At 36.2% G+C, this 24,586-nt stretch overlaps 6 protein-coding genes across 6 annotated transcripts; 3 read left to right on the top strand and 3 right to left on the bottom strand.

The window, feature by feature from the left end:
- Positions 1-3,105: 3,105 nt before the first annotated feature.
- On the bottom strand, positions 3,106-3,932 carry GCK72_005769 (uncharacterized protein; the record flags this gene model as incomplete). Its single annotated transcript, XM_003102438.2, has 2 exons — positions 3,106-3,331; positions 3,379-3,932. The coding sequence occupies 2 exons, from the start codon at positions 3,930-3,932 to the stop codon at positions 3,106-3,108; spliced, it is 780 nt and encodes a 259-aa protein (XP_003102486.2).
- A 1,855-nt stretch (positions 3,933-5,787) lies between these two features.
- GCK72_005768 (uncharacterized protein) lies at positions 5,788-6,905 on the top strand (the record flags this gene model as incomplete). Its single annotated transcript, XM_053725330.1, has 5 exons — positions 5,788-5,937; positions 5,985-6,064; positions 6,108-6,407; positions 6,507-6,663; positions 6,711-6,905. The coding sequence occupies 5 exons, from the start codon at positions 5,788-5,790 to the stop codon at positions 6,903-6,905; spliced, it is 882 nt and encodes a 293-aa protein (XP_053589524.1).
- A 331-nt stretch (positions 6,906-7,236) lies between these two features.
- Positions 7,237-10,552, bottom strand: GCK72_005767 (uncharacterized protein; the record flags this gene model as incomplete). Its single annotated transcript, XM_053725329.1, has 7 exons — positions 7,237-7,530; positions 7,575-7,832; positions 7,878-8,459; positions 8,804-9,006; positions 9,129-9,432; positions 9,495-10,406; positions 10,499-10,552. 7 exons carry the CDS (start codon positions 10,550-10,552, stop codon positions 7,237-7,239), a joined length of 2,607 nt encoding a protein of 868 aa, XP_053589523.1.
- A 1,376-nt stretch (positions 10,553-11,928) lies between these two features.
- Positions 11,929-18,332, top strand: GCK72_005766 (uncharacterized protein; the record flags this gene model as incomplete). The annotated part of the gene is made up of 15 exons (XM_053725328.1): positions 11,929-11,944; positions 12,237-12,426; positions 12,472-12,623; positions 12,667-12,946; positions 13,007-13,265; positions 13,350-13,638; positions 13,688-14,178; positions 14,227-14,770; positions 15,809-15,998; positions 16,042-16,193; positions 16,237-16,510; positions 16,562-16,811; positions 16,897-17,185; positions 17,235-17,725; positions 17,775-18,332. The coding sequence occupies 15 exons, from the start codon at positions 11,929-11,931 to the stop codon at positions 18,330-18,332; spliced, it is 4,425 nt and encodes a 1,474-aa protein (XP_053589522.1).
- A 933-nt stretch (positions 18,333-19,265) lies between these two features.
- On the top strand, positions 19,266-21,954 carry GCK72_005765 (uncharacterized protein; the record flags this gene model as incomplete). Its single annotated transcript, XM_053725327.1, has 8 exons — positions 19,266-19,606; positions 19,652-19,803; positions 19,854-20,094; positions 20,229-20,268; positions 20,527-20,815; positions 20,865-21,355; positions 21,402-21,539; positions 21,868-21,954. 8 exons carry the CDS (start codon positions 19,266-19,268, stop codon positions 21,952-21,954), a joined length of 1,779 nt encoding a protein of 592 aa, XP_053589521.1.
- GCK72_005764 (uncharacterized protein) lies at positions 20,938-22,976 on the bottom strand (the record flags this gene model as incomplete). Its single annotated transcript, XM_003102473.2, has 5 exons — positions 20,938-21,113; positions 22,192-22,274; positions 22,444-22,552; positions 22,604-22,725; positions 22,774-22,976. 5 exons carry the CDS (start codon positions 22,974-22,976, stop codon positions 20,938-20,940), a joined length of 693 nt encoding a protein of 230 aa, XP_003102521.2.
- Between the last annotated feature and the right edge of the window lie 1,610 nt (positions 22,977-24,586).

The raw sequence follows: 24,586 nt of genomic DNA, 5'->3' as shown, positions 1-24,586 counted from the left end.
GGTTGTCGAAGAAGTAGTCGAGGAGAGCATAGCTCACGAAGAAGAAGTAGAGATCGATAATGTTGAAGAAGTACGTCATGAAGATGAAGATGTAGATGAGGATACCGAACCTACAGTCACAAGAGCAGGAAGGGTTGTGAAAAAGAAGTCCCAATTTGATGCATAATAAATTGTCTCACTCGTTACAGTACTCCACTGACCCTATCTATCAATGTAGCCTTAATTTTGTCAAATCATTTTACCTAATTTTTTAACTCTCATGTAAGTCGCACGTTTTCTTTTCCTTTCTTATTACAATTCTAAATTTGTGAGAACTTATGATCTCTGCATATTATTTTTCGACGACTCTGAAATGATGATTTATAATAAAAATAACAATGATGATCAACATTTGAGTAAATGCTTCCCGGAGAGAAAACTTGCTTCAGCAAAGCGCATCTGAACTATCAAGGTTCTTTTGCGCAACCTTGTGAAGAAAGTATCGTTTGCAGAAGTACATTATTTCTGCAGGACATTTTTCCGCCGCGCGTATTTAGAGGCATCAAAATTGGTTAGATAATTTTCGCCCCCTTTCTTTAAATCACGTTGGTATGAGGATGCCGATTTCGGTAGGCGGAGCTTCGCCAAAAGTGTCGATAATTCTGTCAAAAATTTTGTTCCGCAGTCATTTTTTGAATAACTCTTTTTGTTTTAGAGTTTTCCAAAAAGTTCTTTTTCGTTAGTTTTTGAAAACTTAATACGGATGTGGCGACTCAAAGGGGGCAGGTTCAGAATATTCGGAGCAGAGTTAAGAGCGCAAAACCGAGAGCAACTTTTTCCTCTAAAATAAATGGCTTGAGAAATTCACTATTTTTGCCGTTTTCTACTTCTTACGGCACCAGCTTTGAATATATCAGTGGGATATTCTGGACTTAAGATCTCTGAAAATCTGGCTATCGAGACATGTAAAAATTATTTGGATACCTGGGAAAATAAGATTTACAGCCATAAAAGTATGAGCTCAACTTTTTTTCTCAAATTTTTCACTTTCCTCTCGATATCTCGAGTTGTATTGAACCGAGAGCTTTGAAATTTGGTACAGTTATGTAACTTGGCATGGGAAAGATGGCTAAAAAATCAGATTTCAAATCCGATCTAATTGCTTCGAGTTACACTCAAATAACCTCAAAAAATGAGCAAATGTTAAAATTACGTAAAAATGACGTGACGGAATGGATAATGGAATATTAAATTTCAAGGTTTTTTTTTACTTTTTCAAAAATCATTCCTTAAATTATTTTTCTCATTTCTTAATTTATTTATGCAGAATGGTCCGTCAATCTAAAGCGCAAACAGATAATCGAAAAGAAAGTTTAAAAAATCAAGAAAAAAAGTTGAGCTCACACGGTAAAGCTCCGCCCACCGAAATCGCTTACGTCATACAGTACCGGACAAAAAGGTATCAACTTTGGCTGTTTTCAGTTGAAAATGACCAACTTTGAGAGTGTATTTCGGTGTCATCTGATTGTCCGAATAACACAATTTTGTATGGGTTAGAGCAAAAATAAAACATCATTTTTGTAGTTGACCATTTTTTCGTAGTTGCACAACCAGAAAAGTTAGAGGTCATCAAAGTAATTTCGGCTCTATTGGCAAAGAATGGTCCCAACCGCAAAGAACGGTCCCAAAAAATAAAAGAACGGTCCCGAAGAATGACATGGTTCCAACCGCAAAGAATGGTCCCTCGAAATTGATACGAAAAACTTTTCACCATTCTCTTAGGCTTAGGTTTCTTAGAAATTGGGAAAAAAATTGACAAATACGATTAATAACCAATTTCACCAATTTCTAAGAAACCTAAGCCTAAGAGAATGGTGAAAAGTTTTTCGTATCAATTTCGAGGGACCATTCTTTGCGGTTGGGACCATTCAATTCTAAAATTCGTGTCACCCAATATTTTGGGACCATTCTTTGCGGTTGGGACCATTCTTTGCGGTTGGGACCGTTCTTTGCGGTTGGGACCATTCTTTGCCAATAGAGCCGTAATTTCTCCCTGAAATCGACTAATTTCAATGCAAATTAGCAAAATTTTGGAGATTTTCATTTTGAGAACCTATAACTTTAAAGACAGTGTTCCTACAAAAAAGTGGTCAACTTCAAAAATGATGTGCTATGTTTTCTCTGTTCAGTCCATACAAAATTGAGTTTTTTCGGACAATCAGGTGACACCGAAATACACTATCAAAGTTGGTCATTTTCAACTGAAAACAGCCAAAGTTGATAACCTATTGAGTGATACTGTACCTATTGGATTCAAAGAGATTTTTATGGCCAAATCATTAGCCGACTGTAACTTCACTCAGTTTTGCAAAATTTTTGTATCCGAAAAAGGAAATGTGTAGAAAAAAACCTTTATCGAACCATGTAAAATTAAAAGAACTTTTAGTCGGTAAAACTTTCAGTAACCCGAATTTTGTTGTTTTTGGTATAATGAGATTCACTCGGTTTCCTGTTCTGGGAACAGGGTTTACTCAATTGTTTTGAGTTTTTGACACCGATCTAAACCTTTCGAGATCTAATGGAACCAAAAAGTCTAATCGAAAATATCGAAACCGGACGCCCTCCATGATCGCGTTTTCAACACTGAGTCGAAGAAAAATGCTGGGTTTTTCGATCGAACACATGAAAAATTGCGGAACCAAAGGGTTCATTGTTTCGAACTCAGAGGCTTAAATTCTTGGTAATAAAGTCAGCTTTCACTTGCCACTTATTAAAAACCAACTTTTGAATGTAAAACTTGCTAAGCACTGGACTCGAGGCGCAGCCGAGTCTGGCGGAGCGAGCCGTTAGGCTCGGGACGCTAGTCCAATCACTCAGAAATCAAACATGGTAGTCTTCTCGGACAATTTTTGAAAGTATTCGGTTTGAGATGTTTAGATAACGTCTCAAATAACCCTGTTAATCAGATGTGCCGCACTTTTCAAACTGATGGAAATGTGTTATTTAACTGATTAGTGACTGCATGAACTCCTACAACGAAGTATAGATCAAATGTTTTAACCAAAAGTAATGCACTATAAAAGAAGCACGTACAAGGAAAAAATACAACATAACATTTAGCATTAATTAGATATCATTGGAAACATAGAACGTTCGTGGATGTAATCCGAGTGCCTTGAATCGAGACAGCGAACTGTTTGACTGGATATCAAACCATCCGATTCTATTATTCTCAACTGTAACAGTGGCCACCGATTCATCGAATCGAACGATATGATATCCATTTTTAATCAATGTTCCAAAAGAATACTCCTGTTTGTCTTGAAATTTATATGAATGAATCGGAGTGTTCCTGAAAATATTTATTTTATTTAAGAGACTGATTAAATATGAACAAACCTGTCGATGACACTTCTATCTCTATAATCTGTAATTTCTGTAACTGCTCCAACGATATATGAGTCAATATCCAACATTTCATTGAACTCAATCATCAAACGAGTCCATTTTGGTGTCCATCCATCTCTCCATTTTTCAATTAATAATTTAAAATTATAATTTTTGAGTTTTGATCTGAGTAACCGGATCGATTGGAAATCCATCTCAATCACTTGATTAATATCAATCACTTTCGAATACTCCAAATGCAACACCATTGGTTTACTTTGCCGATTTTTGAAATCAAATCGAAATTTACTGCTCGGATTTAGATAAATTTCCAATTCGTGTGTCACATTGATACGTCGTAACGCCGAATGAATCAATTTTTTTTCAGCTTGAAACTTTTTATTATATTTGAACAACATCATCCGTTCGATTCCAGTCTCTTTCTCATTCCTCGGTGTGTATAAATCTGCAATCTCTTGAATATCTCCACTGTTTAATTGATCCAAACCAAGTGAAATAGTATACAACTGTATATTGAAAAGATCCGAAAGATAGAGAATCCACATTTTGATGTCATGAAATAGTTTTCCAGATCGTGACCACATTTTCATTGTGAACACTCTTAGAGGTGGAAAATCTCTGAAAACTGGTTTTGTAGTAGTTGTTTCTGCTGATTTCAATATGAAAAAAAAATTGGAAAACTTGAAAAAAAAAGTTAGAATATTATTCAGAAATTTAGAAACTTACCCAATTGTAACATACTTCTTATTGAAAGACTGCTCATCAGGAGTCCAGCTAGAAAAGTAAAGTTGATCAGAACAGTTTCCTTCTTTTTGCGTCGGAGATTCACATTTGTCTTTTTTTGATATGTAATTCCGAGAAATCGTAGAAAAGTATCCAGAAGTTTCGTTTTTCTTCTTCTTGGATTTGGGTAATTTATCAAAATTAAATTTCCATTCCTGAAATGGATAAAAGTCCAGCCTGATGGAGATAAAAGGGCGTTTCAAACAGATAAAGTCATAATAATGTCTTGCTGTTTGACATTGGATTGAAGTCCAAACTGATTTGCAGATCTTTTTGGATGAACAACTGCACAATGAAAGAGAAACTCTGAAAAAAAAGTGAACGATTGAAATTTTGAATAAGTTTTTCACCAGTCTAAACTTACAGTTCAAATAAACTCATGTATTTCAGAACTTTTCGAATCACAATTATAGGAAGCGAATATATTGGAAATTTAGAAAGAGTCGACATATTGATTGCCAAGGTTCTTGGCCAAATAGTGAAGAATAGATGTAGAGGTGAACGAGAGACAGATGGGCCTTGTTACGATAAGACTGGCAAACAAGAACCCCAAGAGAATACGATATTGCTCTTCTGACGTTATGACCGTTTTACTTGATTTTGGGAAAAACATTTGGAGTCCTCATCAGTGACTCCGCCAATTTACAAGAAATAAATTATATATTTTATATTGATAAATTACCCGAATTAGAGAAAAAGTGAAACTTATTTTTTCTTGTTTTCAACGGTTTCAAGTAGTTACAAAATAGAAATAAAGGAATGTAACAGTCATATGGAAATCAAAGACAAAAGTTCTGAATGTTTTTCGTTTTCTAATTGGACTCCTGATCAGACATAATCTTAGATATATTCCAAGTGGGTATGCTTCGAATTCGACTAAATTAGAATAATATATTTTTTCGAGTTTACCAGAATCCATTTTTCAAACCGAGACTGCCAGAAATGAATATTACAAAACCAGTTTTCAGAGATTTTCCACATTTAGAGTGTTCAAAAGGCGAATGTGATCACTATCTGGAAAACTGTTTAATGACAACAAAATGTGGGTTCTCCATCGTTGAGATCCAAAATGCCCGCCTCTGGAAGAGCTCGATGAGGGATCCAGAATTAGGTAATGGTTTTTAGTTGATCGTAAGAGATTCCTCGGTTCAAGGTTTCTTTTCGGGGGTCGCACTTTTCAAACCACCGAATCGGATCGGATTCTTTTTGCAGAAGTACAAATCACCGGTCTTTTTCTGCAAAATGTTTCTTCGTCCAACCCGTTTCGATCTTTGTCGCACACTTTCAAAAGTATAAATTCACAAGACGATCATTATGATCATTCATAAAATGGAGAAGTCATTGAATCGAAATATCATCTGGAATGCTTTGGATATCATCTTATTCAATAGATTATCACTTATTCTATTCTATTCTTTCTGGTTTTTAGTTGGAATCCTGGCTCTTCGAAAGTCTCAAAATGCGCTGTCAGCTGTTCAATATGTGAAATCGAACAGTGATTCTGTATCCTTAAATTCGATTGAATCATCTTCAGAATTTGAAAAACTAATAGCTGTTTTGGATGAAAAATACCCCCGACCTCCTGCTTTCTTTTTATTAAATCAATATGCTCTCAACATGACGGATAACTTTTTATGCAATACTGGAACATTGGAAGGAGCTCATGAACGATTTGTGTTTGTTACACTGGATGAGATTGCAAGGGATTCAATCAGCAGAAGATGGCCAAATATTCAAATATTTCATTGGCCAACTCCATCTCTTTATGTCAGTCGAAGTGTATTGTGTTTGATTATTATTGCGAATACTTTCAGAAACCATTTTCTTTTGCCGAGGGAGCGTATCAAACAATATATTTATTGAGATCCAATTTGGCACTGGCCCTCATCAAAAAGTAAGACATTCAGCTGTTCCTGGAAAACCTTCATCACTTTCAGAGGAAAATCGTTCTGGATGATGCAACAAGATACTTTCTGGAGAAAAAGTATATTCGATTTGAACTATGAAGACGATATGTCGTATGATGCGATATTTGATCAGCTAGGAGATGGAGATGATTCGTTGAGAAAAGAATGGGTGAATGGAGCAAATTGGTTCATTCGGGCGAACAATGCAACTCAATTCTTTTTTGAAAGATTATCAGAGAAATTGGCACATTGGTACACTCCAGATGTTGGAATTATGATACATCAATGCAATACTTGGGATAAACCAAAGTGTGCTTACATTCCCTACAAGTGAGTCGTATTCTGAACGAGAATTCAATTTGTTTTTGATCAATTGGCCTTCGTAAAAGTACTTTTTCTATCTGGGTACGGTATTTTCTTTGTTTGCAGTGTAACCTATTCATGGGAATGGATGTTCAGTGACCAATCAAATCCACCGTATCTTCTACAACTAGATTGCGAGACCAATGGAGGAACAAAGCTGATGCAATTGGGAAGATATGGATTTCATTTTGTCAATCCTGATGGAACTTGTAACAATGATAAAGTAGTTCTATCTTCAATTTCTAGAGAATTCAAATACCATAATTTCAGATTGCCTCTGCAAAATCACGGATGGAAAACGGAACAGTCGAAGTGCAAATGACAAAAACTCTCCCATCCTGGGGACGACTTCAATTCAAATTGTATTGGTACATCACAGAATACCTTCTATGGATTCCAATTCTAGGAGAATATATGAGACCTTACTTGGCTCTTGCCGGTTTTATTTTGATGATTACTATTTGAATTCGAATTCAAAACATTGTTATATTAACCACGGGTCGAATGAAATATGATTACTTGTTGTGCTGATCTTCGAAAAGTGACCATTAGAACAATGTTGCATCTTTGACATTGCAAAAAACTCCACTACCTTGAGGTGCTTCCACTTGAAGATTACAACAAAAGTCTTAACAAATTTCTGAGGAAAATGTGTAATATCCCTTCCAAATTAAATCAAAAATTTCAATGAGAATGCTAAGAGAAGAACATGGGAAAGCCGATTCAGATTTATTACAACACTGATTTTAAGATGGGACAGTAAATCACAAAGTTATTTCAAATAATTCAAAGAATCTCATGGTATCTCGACCAAAACATCGAAACGAAAAGCTTGACAAAGATACGGGAGTTCCATGGAACATGATGAAATGCTCCATGTCCCATTGCTATCAACAACTCCACAACCATCCAGATGTGAGAAATTTGAGAATTGATCTTGAGATGGGGATACTGATTCAGTTCCAATTTCTGTTCTAAGTCCAAACCAAACCATTGTGATATTTTGAGAATGCAACAGAAGTTTCGCGAAGTTATTCTTTGATTCGCTGTCCAAATATGCGAGATTACTTCCCAACTCTTCACAATGCAACTGTAAAAACCGTGTCGTGATTGAGATTCTCTCTTCTGAGTTACCTGAGCATCGTTCCATGTTTTTTTCTCTTCGAATAGCTTGTATTTCGTTCCAGCTTCACTTGTATTCCATGTTCCTTGTATTGTATTTTGCATGATTTCCAAACGATGTTTCAAATATTCCACTTTCTGGTGGAGATCTGATGAAACCTCTGAATTCCCTCCTCCAGAATATGATCTAGAATTTCCAAAGTCTCTAGAATAACCATTCGAATTGGAAGTTCTTGTCGAATATGCAGCTGTCGCAGTTTTTCTCGATTTCTGAAATTTTTTTAGTTCATTTAAACATTTTTTCTGTACGCATACCTTTTTGAACACGTATTCAGCTGCTTTCTTTCCATATGTCAGAATTTTCGATGGTTTTTTAGGTCCTTCAATTCCAATTCCCAAATCTTTCTTCGCCCATCCAACAGCTTTCCCAACATATTTCTCGGAACCTTTTACTTTTTCTTTGACTCTATCGAATAGTGGTTTTTTCGTGGTGAACATGTTCTTCGGAACTGCATCATTTGCTTGAACATTCGAATTCCATCCATACTTTTTCGTGGTTAGCAGTGGTTTTTTCGTGGTGAAAGAGGTTTTTTCGTGGTGAAAATTGTTCGGAACTGCATCAACTGCTTGAATATTCGAATTCCATCCATACTTTTTCGTTGTTTTCAGATGTAGATCTGGTTTCCGTGACGTAGTTTTTTGGGCGAATGTTTCTTTCGGTTTGATATCATCCGACTTCGACCCGAATGAAAACTTTGATTTTATTTTCTGTTTTCCAGCTTCATATTTCTCTTTTGCGGAATCAATTTTTGATCGAACCCATGATTTATCTTTTTTTGGTGAAGGTGGAGGCGGCGGTGGTGGTTTGGGTTTTTGCGTTACTTTCCGAGTCTCTATCTGAACAGTTGGATGTTTGGCTTCAGATGTTGATACAAAAAAGACACAACCTCGTTACACACCTAGATTTCAGTCAATCTCTTACCTGAGTAATCCAGAGTGCGAGGAAGAAACAAAACAAAATAGAATACTTCAAGTTCATTTTCCAGAAAATGATTACTGGGACTGATTGAATCTCTTTTATAGTTTATTCGGAATAATATTAACAAATTTCTCGGCTTCGCATGACTTTTGACTTTTGTTCGTATCAAATTACTGTTTTCATATTTTATATAAACAGTTTATTGAAAAAAAAAACAATGAGTCATTAGTTTATATTGTTTAGAATCACTTCAAATATTCACATCGTTTCTTATAATTTGACACACGAATGGACGAAGTTGAATACATGATCGAATAGCCCAAACACCTTTTGAATCCATTACAGCACATCCATCGATTGGAGATTCAGAATCAAAGTTTGTGAAAGGAGTTGACGTTTGAGTTGTTGTTTTGGTTTTCATTCCAATCCATGCAAAGTCAGAAGTCTCACTTGAATTGATTAGATCTGGAGAAAGAAGAGGATGTATAAAGTACAGTTCACTGTGAAAATTAGAATATAAGCTATTCTTTTCAAAATTTAGATCCCAGGTGATAAGAAAACTCAAAACAAATCCAATTCCAACTCACTTGTCACAAAAGTGTTCTTTGCTTCATTATCAATAATTGCCAAATGAGCTCCGAATCCTTGACAGTGTTTCTCAGCATTATCCCAATTCTTTCTCTCTTCAAATAAACGATATTTCGATCCACTTTCGGTTTGATTCCATTCTTTCATAAGAATACTCTGAAGTCCTTCAATTAGTTTCTCTAATTTTTCCACTTTTTCTTTTAATGTTCTAATTTCGGTTTGTGTTCGACCTTCAAAGTTTTGAAGTTGAGTCGGAAATTCTTCGTCTGTCGAAAAGAAACTCCTCGACATTCCATGGAAATTCTGAAATAAAAAGTAAAAGTAAATCATCGAAAAAACGTATTAAGTTTCTTATTCGCAGTAACCTTTTTAATTTTCTCCAAAATTTTAGGAGCAAGTTTTTCAACTGCTTTCTTTCCGTATTTAATGACGAGATTAGGTTTTGCTGGATCAGTTGAACCGATGTTTAGCATTGATTTTATTTTCGTAAATGCTTTTCCGAAAAATCCAGGTTCAGAAGGTGGTACGGTAGTTTCAGAGGGTTCAGAGGGAGGGGTCAAAGTGTGAGAAGACATTGTAATAGTAGTGAAAGTTGTGGTTTCTATCAACGTGGGAAGTGTAGTGGAGGCTTGAAACTGAACATTCTGATGTCCTCCTATCCCTAATTTTGATTTTATTTTATCCAAAAAACTTGGATCAGAAGAATCATGTGAAATGGATGTGGAGGGTATAGGGATTGGAACAGGGATTACAGCCATTCCACCTAATTTTGATTTTATTTTATCTAGAAAACTAGAACTCGGTTCTTTGGAAGGCGCTACAGTACTACTAGAGGATCCTCCGCTGAACTTATTTCCGATTCTATCCGAGAAGCTAGGATCCTGTGAATCTCTTGATGACACTGTTGTGCTTTCTGAGTGAATTCTGAGTTTAGATTTCATTCTATTCAAAAAACTCAAGTCAGGAGCATCATTTGGTGAAATTGTAGCGGTTGAAGATCCTCTGAACTTCGTTTTTATTCTATCTAGAAAACTGGAATCGGATGAATCAGATGTGGGTGTTCTAGTAGTTCCTCCTCTAATCTTATCTCTTACTCTATCTATAAAACTACGGTCTCTCGGTGATACTGTAGTTGACCTAATTCTTTCTGAACTATTGTTTATAGTAGTTGATCCTCTTCTCCTCCACCCCGCCCACTCCTGAACCCTCGTCACTTTTGGCCGAATCCACGATGAAGATGGTCGTCTTGTAGTGGTTCGAGTAGCAGTTGACAGCTCCTAGACCTTTTTATTTTTACGAGATTCGAAATGATTTTTTAAAGAAATTTGTTTCAAAAATGTAATTGAAATTTGAGTTTTTCAAAACTTACAAACTGCGTTTGAACCACAGCAGCCAAGAGAAGAACCACAAATATCGAGCGCATTTTGAGAAATAATCAAACGAATTGAATCAAATTCAATTTCAAAATGAAGATGGGCAGGAAAGAAAAAAGGAAAAATAGTGACTAAGATAGATGAAGAAGGAAATAAAAGACCAGTTAAATGTTGAATCAAATCAACAGTCTCCCACCTAAAATGTTTTTCTCTGGAACTCTCTCAATTTTCAATGATCTCTGATAACATCACTTGTTTTCCAACTGTTGGACGAATTTCTCGTGGTATCCTTGAGACGGTTCAGATGGATTTCTGGAGAACGATGATGTCATAATACGCAGAAAACCGTGGATTCGGAGTGTTTTGAAACATACATCTGTTCACTGGAAATTTATTTCAATCCGAAATTTTTTCGTATGTTTTTTCTCTGTAAACACTCAGGAAAGAATATGGCTATTCTGGAAGGTCCAGAAGACACAACGCATGTATTGATGTCTGTCTTGTGAATTAAGAAGGGAATGGGTGATTAACCACGCGAGATCTGTTGCAGAATCACAGTTGGAATCAGAAGATCAATTACATTAGAAGATAGTCTAAGAAGTGTTGTTATTAGGATAATTCGATTCTGAAACAATTGTCCGGTCTTGGGAAGATTTTCACGAGCACCATAATATTTTCCTGCAGGTTGGGAAAATCCCAAATTAAAATTTCCTTCAATTTATCGTTTGGGTGGTGCAAGTTTGTTTTACGATCCCAATGAACTACTTCCTGAATATGAATGACTATAGTCTAGTCCCGAAAATTACGACCAAATGTTAATATTTCTTCCCAAAAGTTGTGTCCACCAGTTTCCGAAACGTCATAAATCTCTCGATTGATTGTCCCGTCATTACACGAATCATCTCTATAACAGGATAAAGTGATCTTCAGTACAGGAAAATAATCCCTCTTTTATCAAGTTCAAATGAAAACCGAAAGTTCAAACGGGAAGGATAAGACGGAGAAGAATAGAAGAGAAGGCACTCAGGTGTGCAAGTCAATTAGCGATCAAAATGTTATCATTTGAGCGAGATGTTATCTTTCTTTCTCTCCTCATTCATCACACACATTCTAGAAGCTGATCACTGGAAAGAAGAGATAAGAGGCGTGGTCTAAGTTCTACATTTTTATTCGGAGACACCTATTAGGAAGTTTAAACAACTAATTGATTTCACAAGGTGTCTGAACATGTCATCTCTCAAATTTATGTACTATCTACATGTTTCTCGACAACAAAGAATTTGTTTTAAGCCTAATTAACCGTTCGTACACGTTCTGGTCAAAATATATTGGCTTAATCCAGTGGATAGCACCTTTTCGGTCGCCCGTACTCAGGAACAAATGAATATAAAAGAGGGCAAGAGAAGGAATGGACTTTTGATTCGAAATGAGTTCTTCCTATGGTCTTTTGACATTCATTCTAATACTATCGTGTCTGGCAGGCAAGTTTTTAATAGATCAATTACATGAATGATATGTATACTCTCCTGGGGAAAAACATATATATCAACTACATATACCAACAGACATATAGTTATTAATTAATTTCTTTTCGCTCTCACTATTTTTTATGGTAATTCTTTTTCATAACAGTTCTGCAATTTCTAGATTCGAGAGCTGTTTTTTTCTTTTCTAGATATTTTGCAAATACATGATTATCCACATCAATCTCATCAAAGCTATCACATTTTTCAGTTGCTTATGGAGAACTAAAACTTGAAAAAGAGCTAAAGGTGGCTCTAGACACAAAAGATGTTAAAGCTTCTCCATACTACAAAGACAAAGTTCTTTCACTTCCAATCACGAAAGAAGCAGGAACTGAATTATGGCAACATTGGACAGATCAGGCGTTTTCCGGACTCATTTCAGCAATTGCTACAAGAAGGTAAAACTCATTTCCCAATCATTGAGCATATTTGTTCATTTTCAGATTGAATTTGGTAGAGAAATACGACAAGAAGAAGCACGAGAAGTGCTCATCGGAGGCTCATGATATAACAAGTCATGCAAAATGTCTGGTTGCATTGGAAGGAGATGGATTGACGAATCGATTACTCAAGAGGAAGAAGTATTTCCATCAGAGTATGTTCACAAATCTCTTTTTGGAGTACTATCAGAATTACAGAAAAACGGAAGACAATCAAAAAGATGTCGAAGAAAAGTTTGAAAAGTAACGAGAAATTGAAGAAATTGAGGAGCATGGAGAGCTATGAAGCATCGAAGAGCGCTGAACACAAGAACAAACGAAGACGGAGAATTTTGAAAAAATCTTCTGAAAATTCTGGAATTTCCAACGAATTGAGTGAAAATGATTGGGTTGGATCGTTCAAAACCGTGAAAAGAGCAAAACGGTCGATCAAAGTGAAAAACACGGATAGTTATATTTTGAAAACAGAATACGACAAGTAAGTTTATCCTATTTAATCGTTTTTGTTCGAGTTCGTTCTTCACAAATCATTTTTCAGATCACCATTTGCTACAATCACGAAGCATTTGACGAAAACTGTGAAGATATTCAACAAGAAGGATAAACTATCGAAATGGCAAGACATCATCGAAAGAATTCAAAAGAAAGGAGATATGATGAAGAAAAGAAAACAAGTTGAAAATCTTCAAAGGAAGAGAATGCAAGTGTTTCAAAATGCAAAGAGAATAAGATCATCTGAAAACAGCTTACTCGAAATGAGAAAGCGGAGGAAAAACAACGAAGATGGATCTATTTTGGTAAGCCATTCTGAAAGATTACGTTAGTAACTTTGAACTTCTTCCGAACAAATGATTATTCTCATTTTATCGAGATTTTTCCAGAATTTCGCAAACTTGGAAAAGCACATCGACGACGAAGAGCTGAAAGAAATGTTCCATCAGAAGGTTTCGAATATGACAGAGGAAGAGAAAATGATGATGATTCCGATTGATTTGATTCGACAAGCAACAAAAATTGGATTGGGACTCAGTGGGCATAATACAACGGATATGGACACGAAAACTATAAAACTCATTAGTCCACGATTTATGAGTGTTCTGCCAGAGGATGAAGAAGCTAGAAAGAATGAGGTAAGCATAATTCAGAGAGAACATGTAACTTATATCTCAGGTTGATGTACTCTCTCCATCGCTGTTTTCTCTCCATGATTCTGGATCAGATCTCGAAAAGAAAACTTCGTTTAAATCAATTTTCGGAATGGCTGATAAAGTGGGAATGACTGCTGAAGATTCTCAGAACTTTCTGGATTTACTTGTGGAAGCAACTGGAGTTGCAGAAGCTGTTGAAGAAGCAGAAGATAAGTTGACAGATGCTTTGAGGAAGAAAGATGATGCAATGGGAAGAGGACCTGATGGACAACCATTGTATTTCACAAAGGAGAATATAACAGAGCGATTTCCAGCAGAAGCGAAGAAAATCGAATTATTCGAGAAATTGGATAAAACATATTCAATTGAACAATTGAAAGATATGAATCAAACTGGTTATACTGTATTGAATCCAAAGCAAATGCAAATGATTTATGGAAAGAAATCTCCATTCAAGAATCCCAGGCTATTGAAGACTTTTAACAATATGACGAGAGCTGAAATTCAACGATCAATTCATTCAACTATCAAGGATGTGGCTGACAAGAAGTTAAAATTTGAGGTGAGTAAAAGAAAAGAGAAAAAAATGTTTCATTAAACCATTGCTCAGGTGCGCCAAAAGGATATTGTCCTCTCTCCAATTGTCAACACTGCAATCATCAATAACCCTGCGTTGGCATCTCAAGCTTTAATCTTGTCACCAGCTGTAATGGTTCCTTTGATTCAATCTCCTGCAATATTCGGAACCGTAGTCTTATCCCCTTGGCTCTTCGTTCCTGTTATCTTGTCTCCTCGTATTCTGAGTCCTGTAATTCTAGATCCATTCATGTTTGTCCCCATCGTACTTTCTCCTCTTGCTCTCGTTCCAGTTGTTCTCTCTCCTGGAGTATTCAATCCATTCGTTCTCTCACCTCTTCTTTTGTGTCCATTTATCCTTTCCCCCCAAGTCATGACCCCATTAATTCTTTCCCCGTTTGCTCTAACTCCGCTAATTCTGAATCCACTTCTGATGTCTCCATTAGTATTATCTCCATTCGTTTTGTCTCCGCAAGTTCTTTCTCCTCAGTTCTTGACTGGAATCATTCTATCCCCATACGCTCTCTCCCCTGCAATTGAGTCAAACGGAAAGTTGGTAACTGTGTTCGCTTCTCCAAGTTGGCTCAGTTAATCGACTACTTTTATTTCCGTTCTTTTTGTTGTTATGGGTAGAAACAAAATGTGATATAATATTATCGATAATAAGACAATTTTTCTTTTCCATAAAATGAATTCATGTTAATAAATCATTTCTCCTTGCTGACCTGGCGTTTGTTATCACCTGTAGACACCTGTCTTCTGTCACTTCATCGTCATATAATGATGGAACAAAAAGATTTATGGGCACACTTGGGAAAACCGAAATAGATGAAGATCGAAATGTGATTTTATGGGAACTGGAGTTGTTAATTACAGCACTATTGAACGTTTTGTTAACTTATTCTCATTGCTACTATGAGAAGAATTGTGTTTATAAACATATCTTGAGCATTTGCTGACCTTTTTTTCAGAAATTTCTTTTGTGAACATTGAGAAGTTTCTGAAGATAAAGAAGGCGTGGCGCCTGTAGACAGATTCCGTTATACAGTTTTCCGAGACTAATCCTTCCACTTTTCAGGCGAAACAAAAGCATTTTCTAATCCTTTTTCGTTTTCACTTTCCCGAATTGTTTTAAGCTCATTAGGATATTGCCTTTTTATCTTTTTTCCTCTTGGTGAATTTCCGAAATCTCGATTCAATTAATAGTTCATTCCACCGAAATGCCTACTAATTGATCAGAAGCTTCACGAATTTCAAAAAGGGGGAATGAAACCTTTAAAGACACTACATTAAAGATACAAAATACATGATAGAGGGGATGGTATAAATAGGAGAATCAATAGGTTCACAGAGTTCACTTTATACTATTTCTATTCAAGATTGGAACAACATCCATGGAGAAAATAGCAACATTATGGACACTTTTGGCTTTTTTGTGTGTACCAGGTGAGGACAGTTTCGAAAAAAAACATTTGACAAAATCATAAGCTATTGATCACCGTACACCTGTCACAAGTTGTAACCTGACGGTCTTTTGTGGTGCGGAGTTAAGAAAATGAAGAATCACCAAGAAGGACGCTTACGGTCTGAATTTTCGATCAAACCTGAAATTTCAGAGATCATTGCTGATATGCAATTTCAAAAGGAACTCCAAGTAGTTCTTGACACAAAAGATGTTAAAGCTTCTCCATACTACAAAGACAAAGTTCTTTCACTTCCAATCACGAAAGAAGCAGGAACTGAATTATGGCAACATTGGACAGATCAGGCGTTTTCCGGACTCATTTCAGCTATTGCCACAAGAAGGTAGAACTCTTTTCCCAATCAAAGAGCTTATTTTAATTTTCAGATTGAATTTGGTAGAGAAATACGACAAGAAGAAGCACGAGAAGTGTTCATCGGAGGCTCATGATATTACAAGTCATGCAAAATGTCTGGTTGCATTGGAAGGAGATGGATTGACGAATCGATTACTCAAGAGGAAGAAGTATTTCCATCAGAGTATGTTCACAAATCTCTTTTTGGAGTACTATCAGAATTACAGAAAAACGGAAGACAATCGAAAAGATGTCGAAGAAAAGATTGAAGAGTAACGAGAAATTGAAGAAATTGAGGAGCATGGAAAGCTATGAAGCATCAAAAAGTGCCGAACAAAAGAACAAACGAAGACGAAGAATTTTGAAAAAATCTTCTGAAAATTCTGGAATTTCCAACGAATTGAGTGAAAATGATTGGATTGGATCGTTCAAAACACTTAGAAGGGCTAAACGATCTGTCAAAACTGTTGATAATTATTCTCTGAAAACAAGTTATGACAAGTGGGTTTACCAATTTCAATGATGCAAGAATTTTTCTATGATCATTTTTAGATCTCCGTTTGCGACAATTACGAAAACTCTATCCAACTATGTGAAGGTTTTCAAGAAGAAGGAAAAAATATCAAAATGGCAAGAAATAATTGAGAGAATTCAAAAGAAAGGAGATATGATGAAGAAACGAAAACAGATGGAGAACTTACAGAAGAAGCGGATTCAAGTATTTCAAAAAGCAACGATTGGGTCATCAGATGACAGCTCATTCAAAATGAGAAAAATAAGACAACAAAATGGGAAAAGTAGTGTAAGTGATGCTAATTACCTAATTTAAACAATACACTAACTTTATTTGAGAACCTTCTTGTTAAACCTAGTGATACTTATTCCAGAATTTCGCAAACTTGGAAAAGCACATCGACGACGAAGAGCTGAAAGAAATGTTCCATCAGAAGGTTTCGAATATGACAGAGGAAGAGAAAATGATGATGATTCCGATTGATTTGATTCGACAAGCAACTAAAATTGGATTGGGACTCAGTGGGCATAATACAACGGATATGGACACGAAAACTATAAAACTCATTAGTCCACGATTTATGAGTGTTCTGCCAGAGGATGAAGAAGCTAGAAAGAATGAGGTAAGCGTAATTCAGAGAGAACATGTAACTTATATCTCAGGTTGATGTACTCTCTCCATCACTGTTTTCTCTCCATGATTCTGGATCAGATCTCGAAAAGAAAACTTCGTTCAAATCAATTTTCGGAATGGCTGATAAAGTGGGAATGACTGCTGAAGATTCTCAGAACTTTCTGGATTTACTTGTGGAAGCAACTGGAGTTGCAGAAGCTGTTGAAGAAGCAGAGGATAAGTTGACTGATGCTTTGAGGAAGAAAGATGATGCAATGGGAAGAGGACCTGATGGACAACCATTGTATTTCACAAAGGAGAATATAACAGAGCGATTTCCAGCAGAAGCTAAGAAAATAGAATTATTCGAGAAATTGGATAAAACGTATTCAATTGAACAATTGAAAGATATGAATCAAACTGGTTATACTGTATTGAATCCAAAGCAAATGCAAATGATTTACGGAAAGAAATCTCCATTCAAGAATCCTAGGGTATTGAAGACTTTTAACAATATGACGAGAGCTGAAATTCAACGATCAATTCATTCAACTATCAAGGATGTGGCTGACAAGAAGTTAAAATTTGAGGTAAGTTGGTTGCATAGATTAATCAATAATTCGGTGCGACAATTTTGAGGTTCGTCAAAAAGACATTGTCCTCTCTCCGATTGTAGCAACTCCAATTATCAACAATCCCGTGCTAACATCTCAGCCTCTTATTTTATCTCCAGCTGTAATGGTCCCTTTGATTCAATCTCCAGCTGTTTTTGGTGCAGTTATTCTATCTCCATGGCTTTTCGTCCCAGTCATTCTTTCACCTCGAATTCTCAGTCCTGTAGTTCTCACTCCTTTTGTTTTTGCTCCAATAGTTCTGTCACCTCTTGCTCTTGTTCCAGTTATCCTCTCTCCTGGAATATTCAATCCATTTATTTTCTCTCCTCTTGTTCTTTGTCCTTTTATTTTGTCCCCTCAAGTCATGACCCCATTAATTCTCTCACCGTTTGCTCTCACTCCGTTGATTCTGACTCCATTGGCTTTATCTCCAATAGTTTTATCCCCGTTTGTATTGTCTCCTCAAGTATTATCACCTCAGTTTGTAACTGGTATCATACTTTCTCCTTATGCATTGTCTCCTGCAGTTGAATCAACTGGTAAAATGGTGACTGTATTCGCATCTCCTAGTTGGCTGAGTTGATTAATTTCGACAGTGTTTGTAGGTTGAATAAAACTATAAAATGTATTTTATTTCAATTCTATAAGAAACATTCTATCCGAAAATCAGAAATCGTCGGGAAAGCATCAATTCATTAATTACCGTAAAATCCAAGTGAATCTCCAACTTTTATGATTCCGAAGGCGTGCGCTTCACGCCGTTTTGCTTAAGAAGTTTAGCGGCAATGATCCTTTTTATCACCCGGAACAAATTGATTATCCCATCATTTGATCTTATTTTTTCATTCGACTGAAGTTTATTCTGAGACTCATTTTGACTGTATTGTTCTTTATTTTGACCATTTTCGATTGGAAAAATTCAATGTTAGCTGGAGGATGTTATCGAGCTTCTTGGATTATTCTTATCTTTTTGATTTTAGGTAGGCGGTACGGGTTTTAAGTTAATGTTTAAGAAAATATCAGTCTCAAAGAATTAAAAATTTCTTTCTTTCTGTACTGCTATACTGTACAATACCCAAATTCATGAATTAATTGAATCCAATCCAAAATTCGATTAAACTTCAATTGAAGATTCCGAACCGAAAGTTATTGAATAAGTTTGACACTTGGCAAGATAGTCTTACAGCAAAGTGGCTGTGCTATAAAAACTCTCTGAAATTACCAAATTTCATTGCCGAAGTATACCGTAATTCTCCGATCAAAATGATCCATCCTCTGTGTTCTGATTTATCGAGAAGACGTTTCGCTTCTTTGTGTATCCAATCATGAAACCACCGATCGTAAATGTTTTATGGTGGCAGACAGATTAATGAGATAGACCGAAAATAAACACAACTTACTGTACTTTTTATAACATTTATTAAAAGAAGACACAAGATAGGTGCTCGCCTTAGCGATCAAATTGGTCAGAGGCGGAGCTTAGATACAGTATAAAAAGTAAGTTAGTAGAAGATAGATGATGATTCAGCCGGACGAAGAATCATCAAAAAGCAGTAAGATGAAAGGGGATACGAAAATGGTAGAGCGTTCACTGTACAATCGAGTACAGAAAATATCCCTCGATCCGGAAACAAATGGACGTCTAATTTATCCATTTTATTTCTCAGAGGTCCAAGGAAATTCTAAACTTGAAAAAGAACTGAAGGTGACCATCGATACAAAAAATGTGAAGTCGTCTCCATACTACAAAGATAAAGTACTTACTCTTCCGATATCGAAAAAGTCGAGTACCGATTTATGGCAACATTGGACAGATCAGGCGTTTTCCGGACTCATTTCAGCAATTGCTACAAGAAGGTAAAACTCATTTCCCAATCATTGAGCATATTTGTTCATTTTCAGATTGAATTTGGTAGAGAAATACGACAAGAAGAAACACGAGAAGTGCTCATCGGAGGCTCATGATATAACAAGTCATGCAAAATGTCTGGTTGCATTGGAAGGAGATGGATTGACGAATCGATTACTCAACAGGAAGAAGTATTTTGATAAAGGTAAAGTAAACTTTACTCTGAAAATTCCGAAAAATTTTCAAATATTTCAGTAGCTCGGAATTCTTCATCTTCTAAATCGAAAAGAATGCAAAAATATTCAAGAAGACTACATAGCCTTGAAAGCATGAAAAACTACAAGGCTTCAAGATTTGGAGGAAAGATGAGAAAATCAGAATCGTCTGTTGTCGCTGATGAAAAAAGTTGGATTGGATCTTTCAAGACTCTGAAAAGAACGAAAAGATCAACAATCAAAAATGCAGAAAGTTATGTGCTAAAATCGGATCAGGATAGGTTAGTTTACCACAAACTTGTCACTGGCCGGGGCGGATCGAAATTGGAATTTTCTCGGTCCGGCCCGGGATTTTGACAAGTTTGGTTTTCCAGAGAGTGGAGTGAGTGAGCAATATAGTAATTAATTGTTTCAGATCTCCATTTGCACTAATAACAAAACAATTGAGTGAAACTGTAAGGATTATAAAAAGAAAAGAGAAACTATCAAAATGGCAAGAGACTATCGAGAGAATAAAAGCGAATGGCGAATCTATGAAGAAAAGAAAAAATATGGAAAACATACAAAGAAAAAGAATGCGAGTGTTTCAAAAAACGAAGAGTTTGCATTTATCTGAAAATAATTCACCGGAAAGAAAGCCAGAGAATACTCGTGGTGGTTTATTAATGGTATGTGGTACGAGTTGATTACGGGTATTCATGTCTCATTGTCAGAACACTGCCAAAATAGAAGAGGAGATTGAAGACGAAGAGCTGAAAGAAATGTTCCATCAGAAGGTTTCGAATATGACAGAGGAAGAGAAAATGATGATGATTCCGATTGATTTGATTCGACAAGCAACTAAAATTGGATTGGGACTCAGCGGGCATAATACAACGGATATGGACACGAAAACTATAAAACTCATTAGTCCACGATTTATGAGTGTTCTGCCAGAGGATGAAGAAGCTAGAAAGAATGAGGTAAGCATAATTCAGAGAGAACATGTAACTTATATCTCAGGTTGATGTACTCTCTCCATCACTGTTTTCTCTCCATGATTCTGGATCAGATCTCGAAAAGAAAACTTCGTTCAAATCAATTTTCGGAATGGCTGATAAAGTGGGAATGACTGCTGAAGATTCTCAGAACTTTCTGGATTTACTTGTGGAAGCAACTGGAGTTGCAGAAGCTGTTGAAGAAGCAGAGGATAAGTTGACTGATGCTTTGAGGAAGACAGATGATGCAATGGGAAGAGGGCCTGATGGACAACCATTGTATTTCACAAAGGAGAATATAACAGAGCGATTTCCAGCAGAAGCTAAGAAAATAGAATTATTCGAGAAATTGGATAAAACATATTCAATTGAACAATTGAAAGATATGAATCAAACTGGTTATACTGTATTGAATCCAAAGCAAATGCAAATGATTTATGGAAAGAAATCTCCATTTAAGAATCCCAGGCTATTGAAGACTTTTAACAATATGACGAGAGCCGAAATTCAACGAGCAATCCATTCGACTATCAAGGATGTGGCAAAGGAAAAATTAAAGTTTGAGGTGAGTGAACAAGATAAACTATTTATGATACTACTCTTGTTTTCAGGTTCGCCAGAATGACATCGTCCTCTCTCCAGTTCTAAACACTGCTCTAATTAATGATCCCAAGACAGCATCTCAAGCTCTCGTTCTTTCTCCAGCTGTTTTCGTTGCTCTAATAAACTCTCCTGCTCTTTTTGGATCCGTAATCTTATCACCCTGGCTATTTGTTCCTCTCATACTGTCTCCTCGTATTTTGAGCCCTGTAATTTTAGATCCATTTATGTTTGTTCCTATAATACTATCTCCCGTTGCACTGGATCCTGTTGTGTTATCTCCTGGAATATTCAATCCATTTGTTCTATCACCCCTTGTAATGTGTCCTTTCATACTTTCCCCTCAAGTAATGACCCCATTAATATTATCTCCATTTGCTCTAACTCCTTTAATTCTTACTCCTCTTGCTCTTTCACCTATCATACTATCTCCATTTGTTCTGTCTCCACAAGTATTATCACCTCAATATATTTCAGGACTCTTCCTGTCTCCATATGCTCTTTCTCCAGCAATTGAATCAAAGGGAGCTCTCTTTACTGTTTTTGCCTCACCGAGTTGGCTAAGTTGAAAGAATGTTGAACTATTTAAATAAAGTTTAATCATGTCAATATAAAACAGTAAAAGCACGGAAAAACAAGGAAAAGGACAGGGAAATTCAAAGAAGATATGTGAAAAGTAGGAGATTGATAGAGGAAAGAGAAAAGGATCAGAGCAGTTTCAAACAAAAAATGAAGAAAATAAAACTAGAGTTGCTAAAATTGAAAGCGATTGAGAATTGCTTGTTGAGATAGCTGAATTACAGCGATCGCCGAGGCAGCTGCAAACCCGAATACGTTGAGAATCTGCTTGTTCATGACGGAATAAATCAGAAGCCGACATGTCCCTGAAATCAATGAAAGTTTCGATTGGAGATTTAGTTTGGGTTTTTTCGAGAGAACTGCTGTGCAAAAAAACCAACACTATTTGACTCAAAACGATGAATTTTTGTCACGGAGCTCATAATATTTCAAGGCAAATATTCGCATTTCAAATAATTCCTTGAATCTTCTCACCTGCATATATCATATCTATCAAACATGCTGAGAGTGTGGTTGTTCAGTCCTCTTCTGGCAATTGTCAGTGCACAACCTCTCATATAGAGTCGATGTCCTGTTGGTTGTCCTGAAGAATAATTCGTTGAGTATTTAGATGTTTTAATACATTAGAACTCACCCAAAACTATTAAATCCTGTTGAATAGTCAAACAAATCGTCCTACATGGAACTGTATGCATATTCGTAATATCCATTTCTCCATCACATTGTGAACTAAAGTTACGAGGTCGGTTGAAGTATCTGAAATTTGGTTATTGTTATGACCTTAGTCCTCCTTTAAATACTCACCTATCCATTCCCTTATTCAAGAACCCTTCGTACATTTCTGACATACAACTATAACATCGATTATGACTATTCTGACGATAACCGGCTGCTGTGGAGTCGGTTGAAGACGTCGATGTGATCAGAATGATAAGAATTGGAATGAGAAGAGAATAGCATTTTGATGAAGACGTGAAGATGGTGAGGAACGTCATCGGTCGGCTCATTCATTGCATTTGAGAAATGAAACAAAATCTAAAAACAGGAAGATCGAAGAGTGATTTGACTGAGAAAGTGAAGAAAACAAGAGCGAAAGAAATAAATAGTATTTACAGTAGATTAAAAATAGTCAAAAAACGCTGTCCTTCTAAGAAAACTGGAGATAGCAAAAAAGAAGAATAGAGAAGCACTCATCTCCCGAATATATCGTCAATAAATTAAATGAATGATATTACTCCATCTATCTCTATTTCTCTTTCTATTTCTAGTTTTCTCCTCTAATATATCTTTACTTCTTCTCCTCTTATTTTTCCGAGTCATCATATTTATTTATCTGTGTTGAGACAAGCCAGAAACACGAGTCAAAACGATCGAGTGACACACACACACATGCTTCTTCTTCTTCAGATGAGAAGGGAATAAGAGCGGAAAACTGATATTTTGAAATATAGAGAGAGGAGACCAAAATGGGCGGAGTCGAAGGGAAGGAAGAGGGATGGAATGATGTACTCAGATTTCAGATTTATTTGAAAAAGGAGAGAATACGAGGTGTCAGCCAATTATAAATCGACGTTGTTCATCATGTTTTCACCAGAAAACGAAGAAGATGGAAAGAAAAGATTTATGTTGGGGGACGCAGGGTATACTGTAAGTCAGAAAATGAGGAAGCTCACCAAGCATAAGTTCTTTGGGAGATTTAAAAGCTTGCAGTGGATTGAACTTCGTCCAAAAATTTTGTGGGGAGTTAGAGTGAAAACTCGATAATTTATGATTTCAGTAACACTACACTATAAGAAAGCTCGAAAAAATAAAAATTAGAAAAGTTGGAGGAGTTCTGGTGGAATCACAATAAAAGTCAAATACTGTGCAAACTGTAGAGAATGGTACTCTTTCAAATCGGATGATTCCAAAAACAACTTGTATTTCTTGCCCACGTTACTTTCTTTTTTCTCTATTTCTACTTTTTCTATTTTCTCTTCTTTCTCTTCTTTCGTCCATATTTCACTCTTCGTCCGTTTTCCTTACTCGAATACTCGAACCACAAAGGCGTCTAATTAGGGGAGCCCGCCTGGAAAAGCAGAGTGGAAGACGAAGAAGATGGAAAAGGCGCGAAAATGTAATCCGAGAATCAAGGAGTAGAAGAAGAAGCAAAAAAGAAAAAGAAGAAGAAGACGTGAAGAGCAAAAAGAAACGGAAAATGCTAATTCTCGTGTCCAGCCTCATTTATGACGGTGGTTTTAGCTTCCAACCGGTAATTGGAAGTGATGGAATTGTCGACAACCTTTTAATTTGCACTTCTCAAAAACGTTTCATACTTGATGCATGGAAGAACAAAATAGAAAGAGCAAAACAACGTTTCTTGGGAAGATTTTTCCGTATAATTCTGAAAACAGGGGAGAGACATGTTCTGAAATTAGGAATTCGAAACAGAAACTTGATCGGTATGAATTAACTAATCAATTCACGTGTGCTAGGAATTATATGAAAAACCGAATCAAAATAATCAGAAACAGGAGATAAATGAGAAGAAAAGGGCTAAGGACAAGAGAAATCTGATATGTTGAATAGAGAGGGTTATCTGTCTATCAGCTGCTTTGAGAATGAAGAATCTTATGAA

This window comes from Caenorhabditis remanei, chromosome II (assembly GCF_010183535.1).
Source record: "Caenorhabditis remanei strain PX506 chromosome II, whole genome shotgun sequence".
Taxonomy (NCBI): Eukaryota; Metazoa; Nematoda; class Chromadorea; order Rhabditida; family Rhabditidae; genus Caenorhabditis; species Caenorhabditis remanei.
Note: the sequence above shows the minus strand (reverse complement) of the source record. Positions and strands in the feature narration are given on the sequence as shown.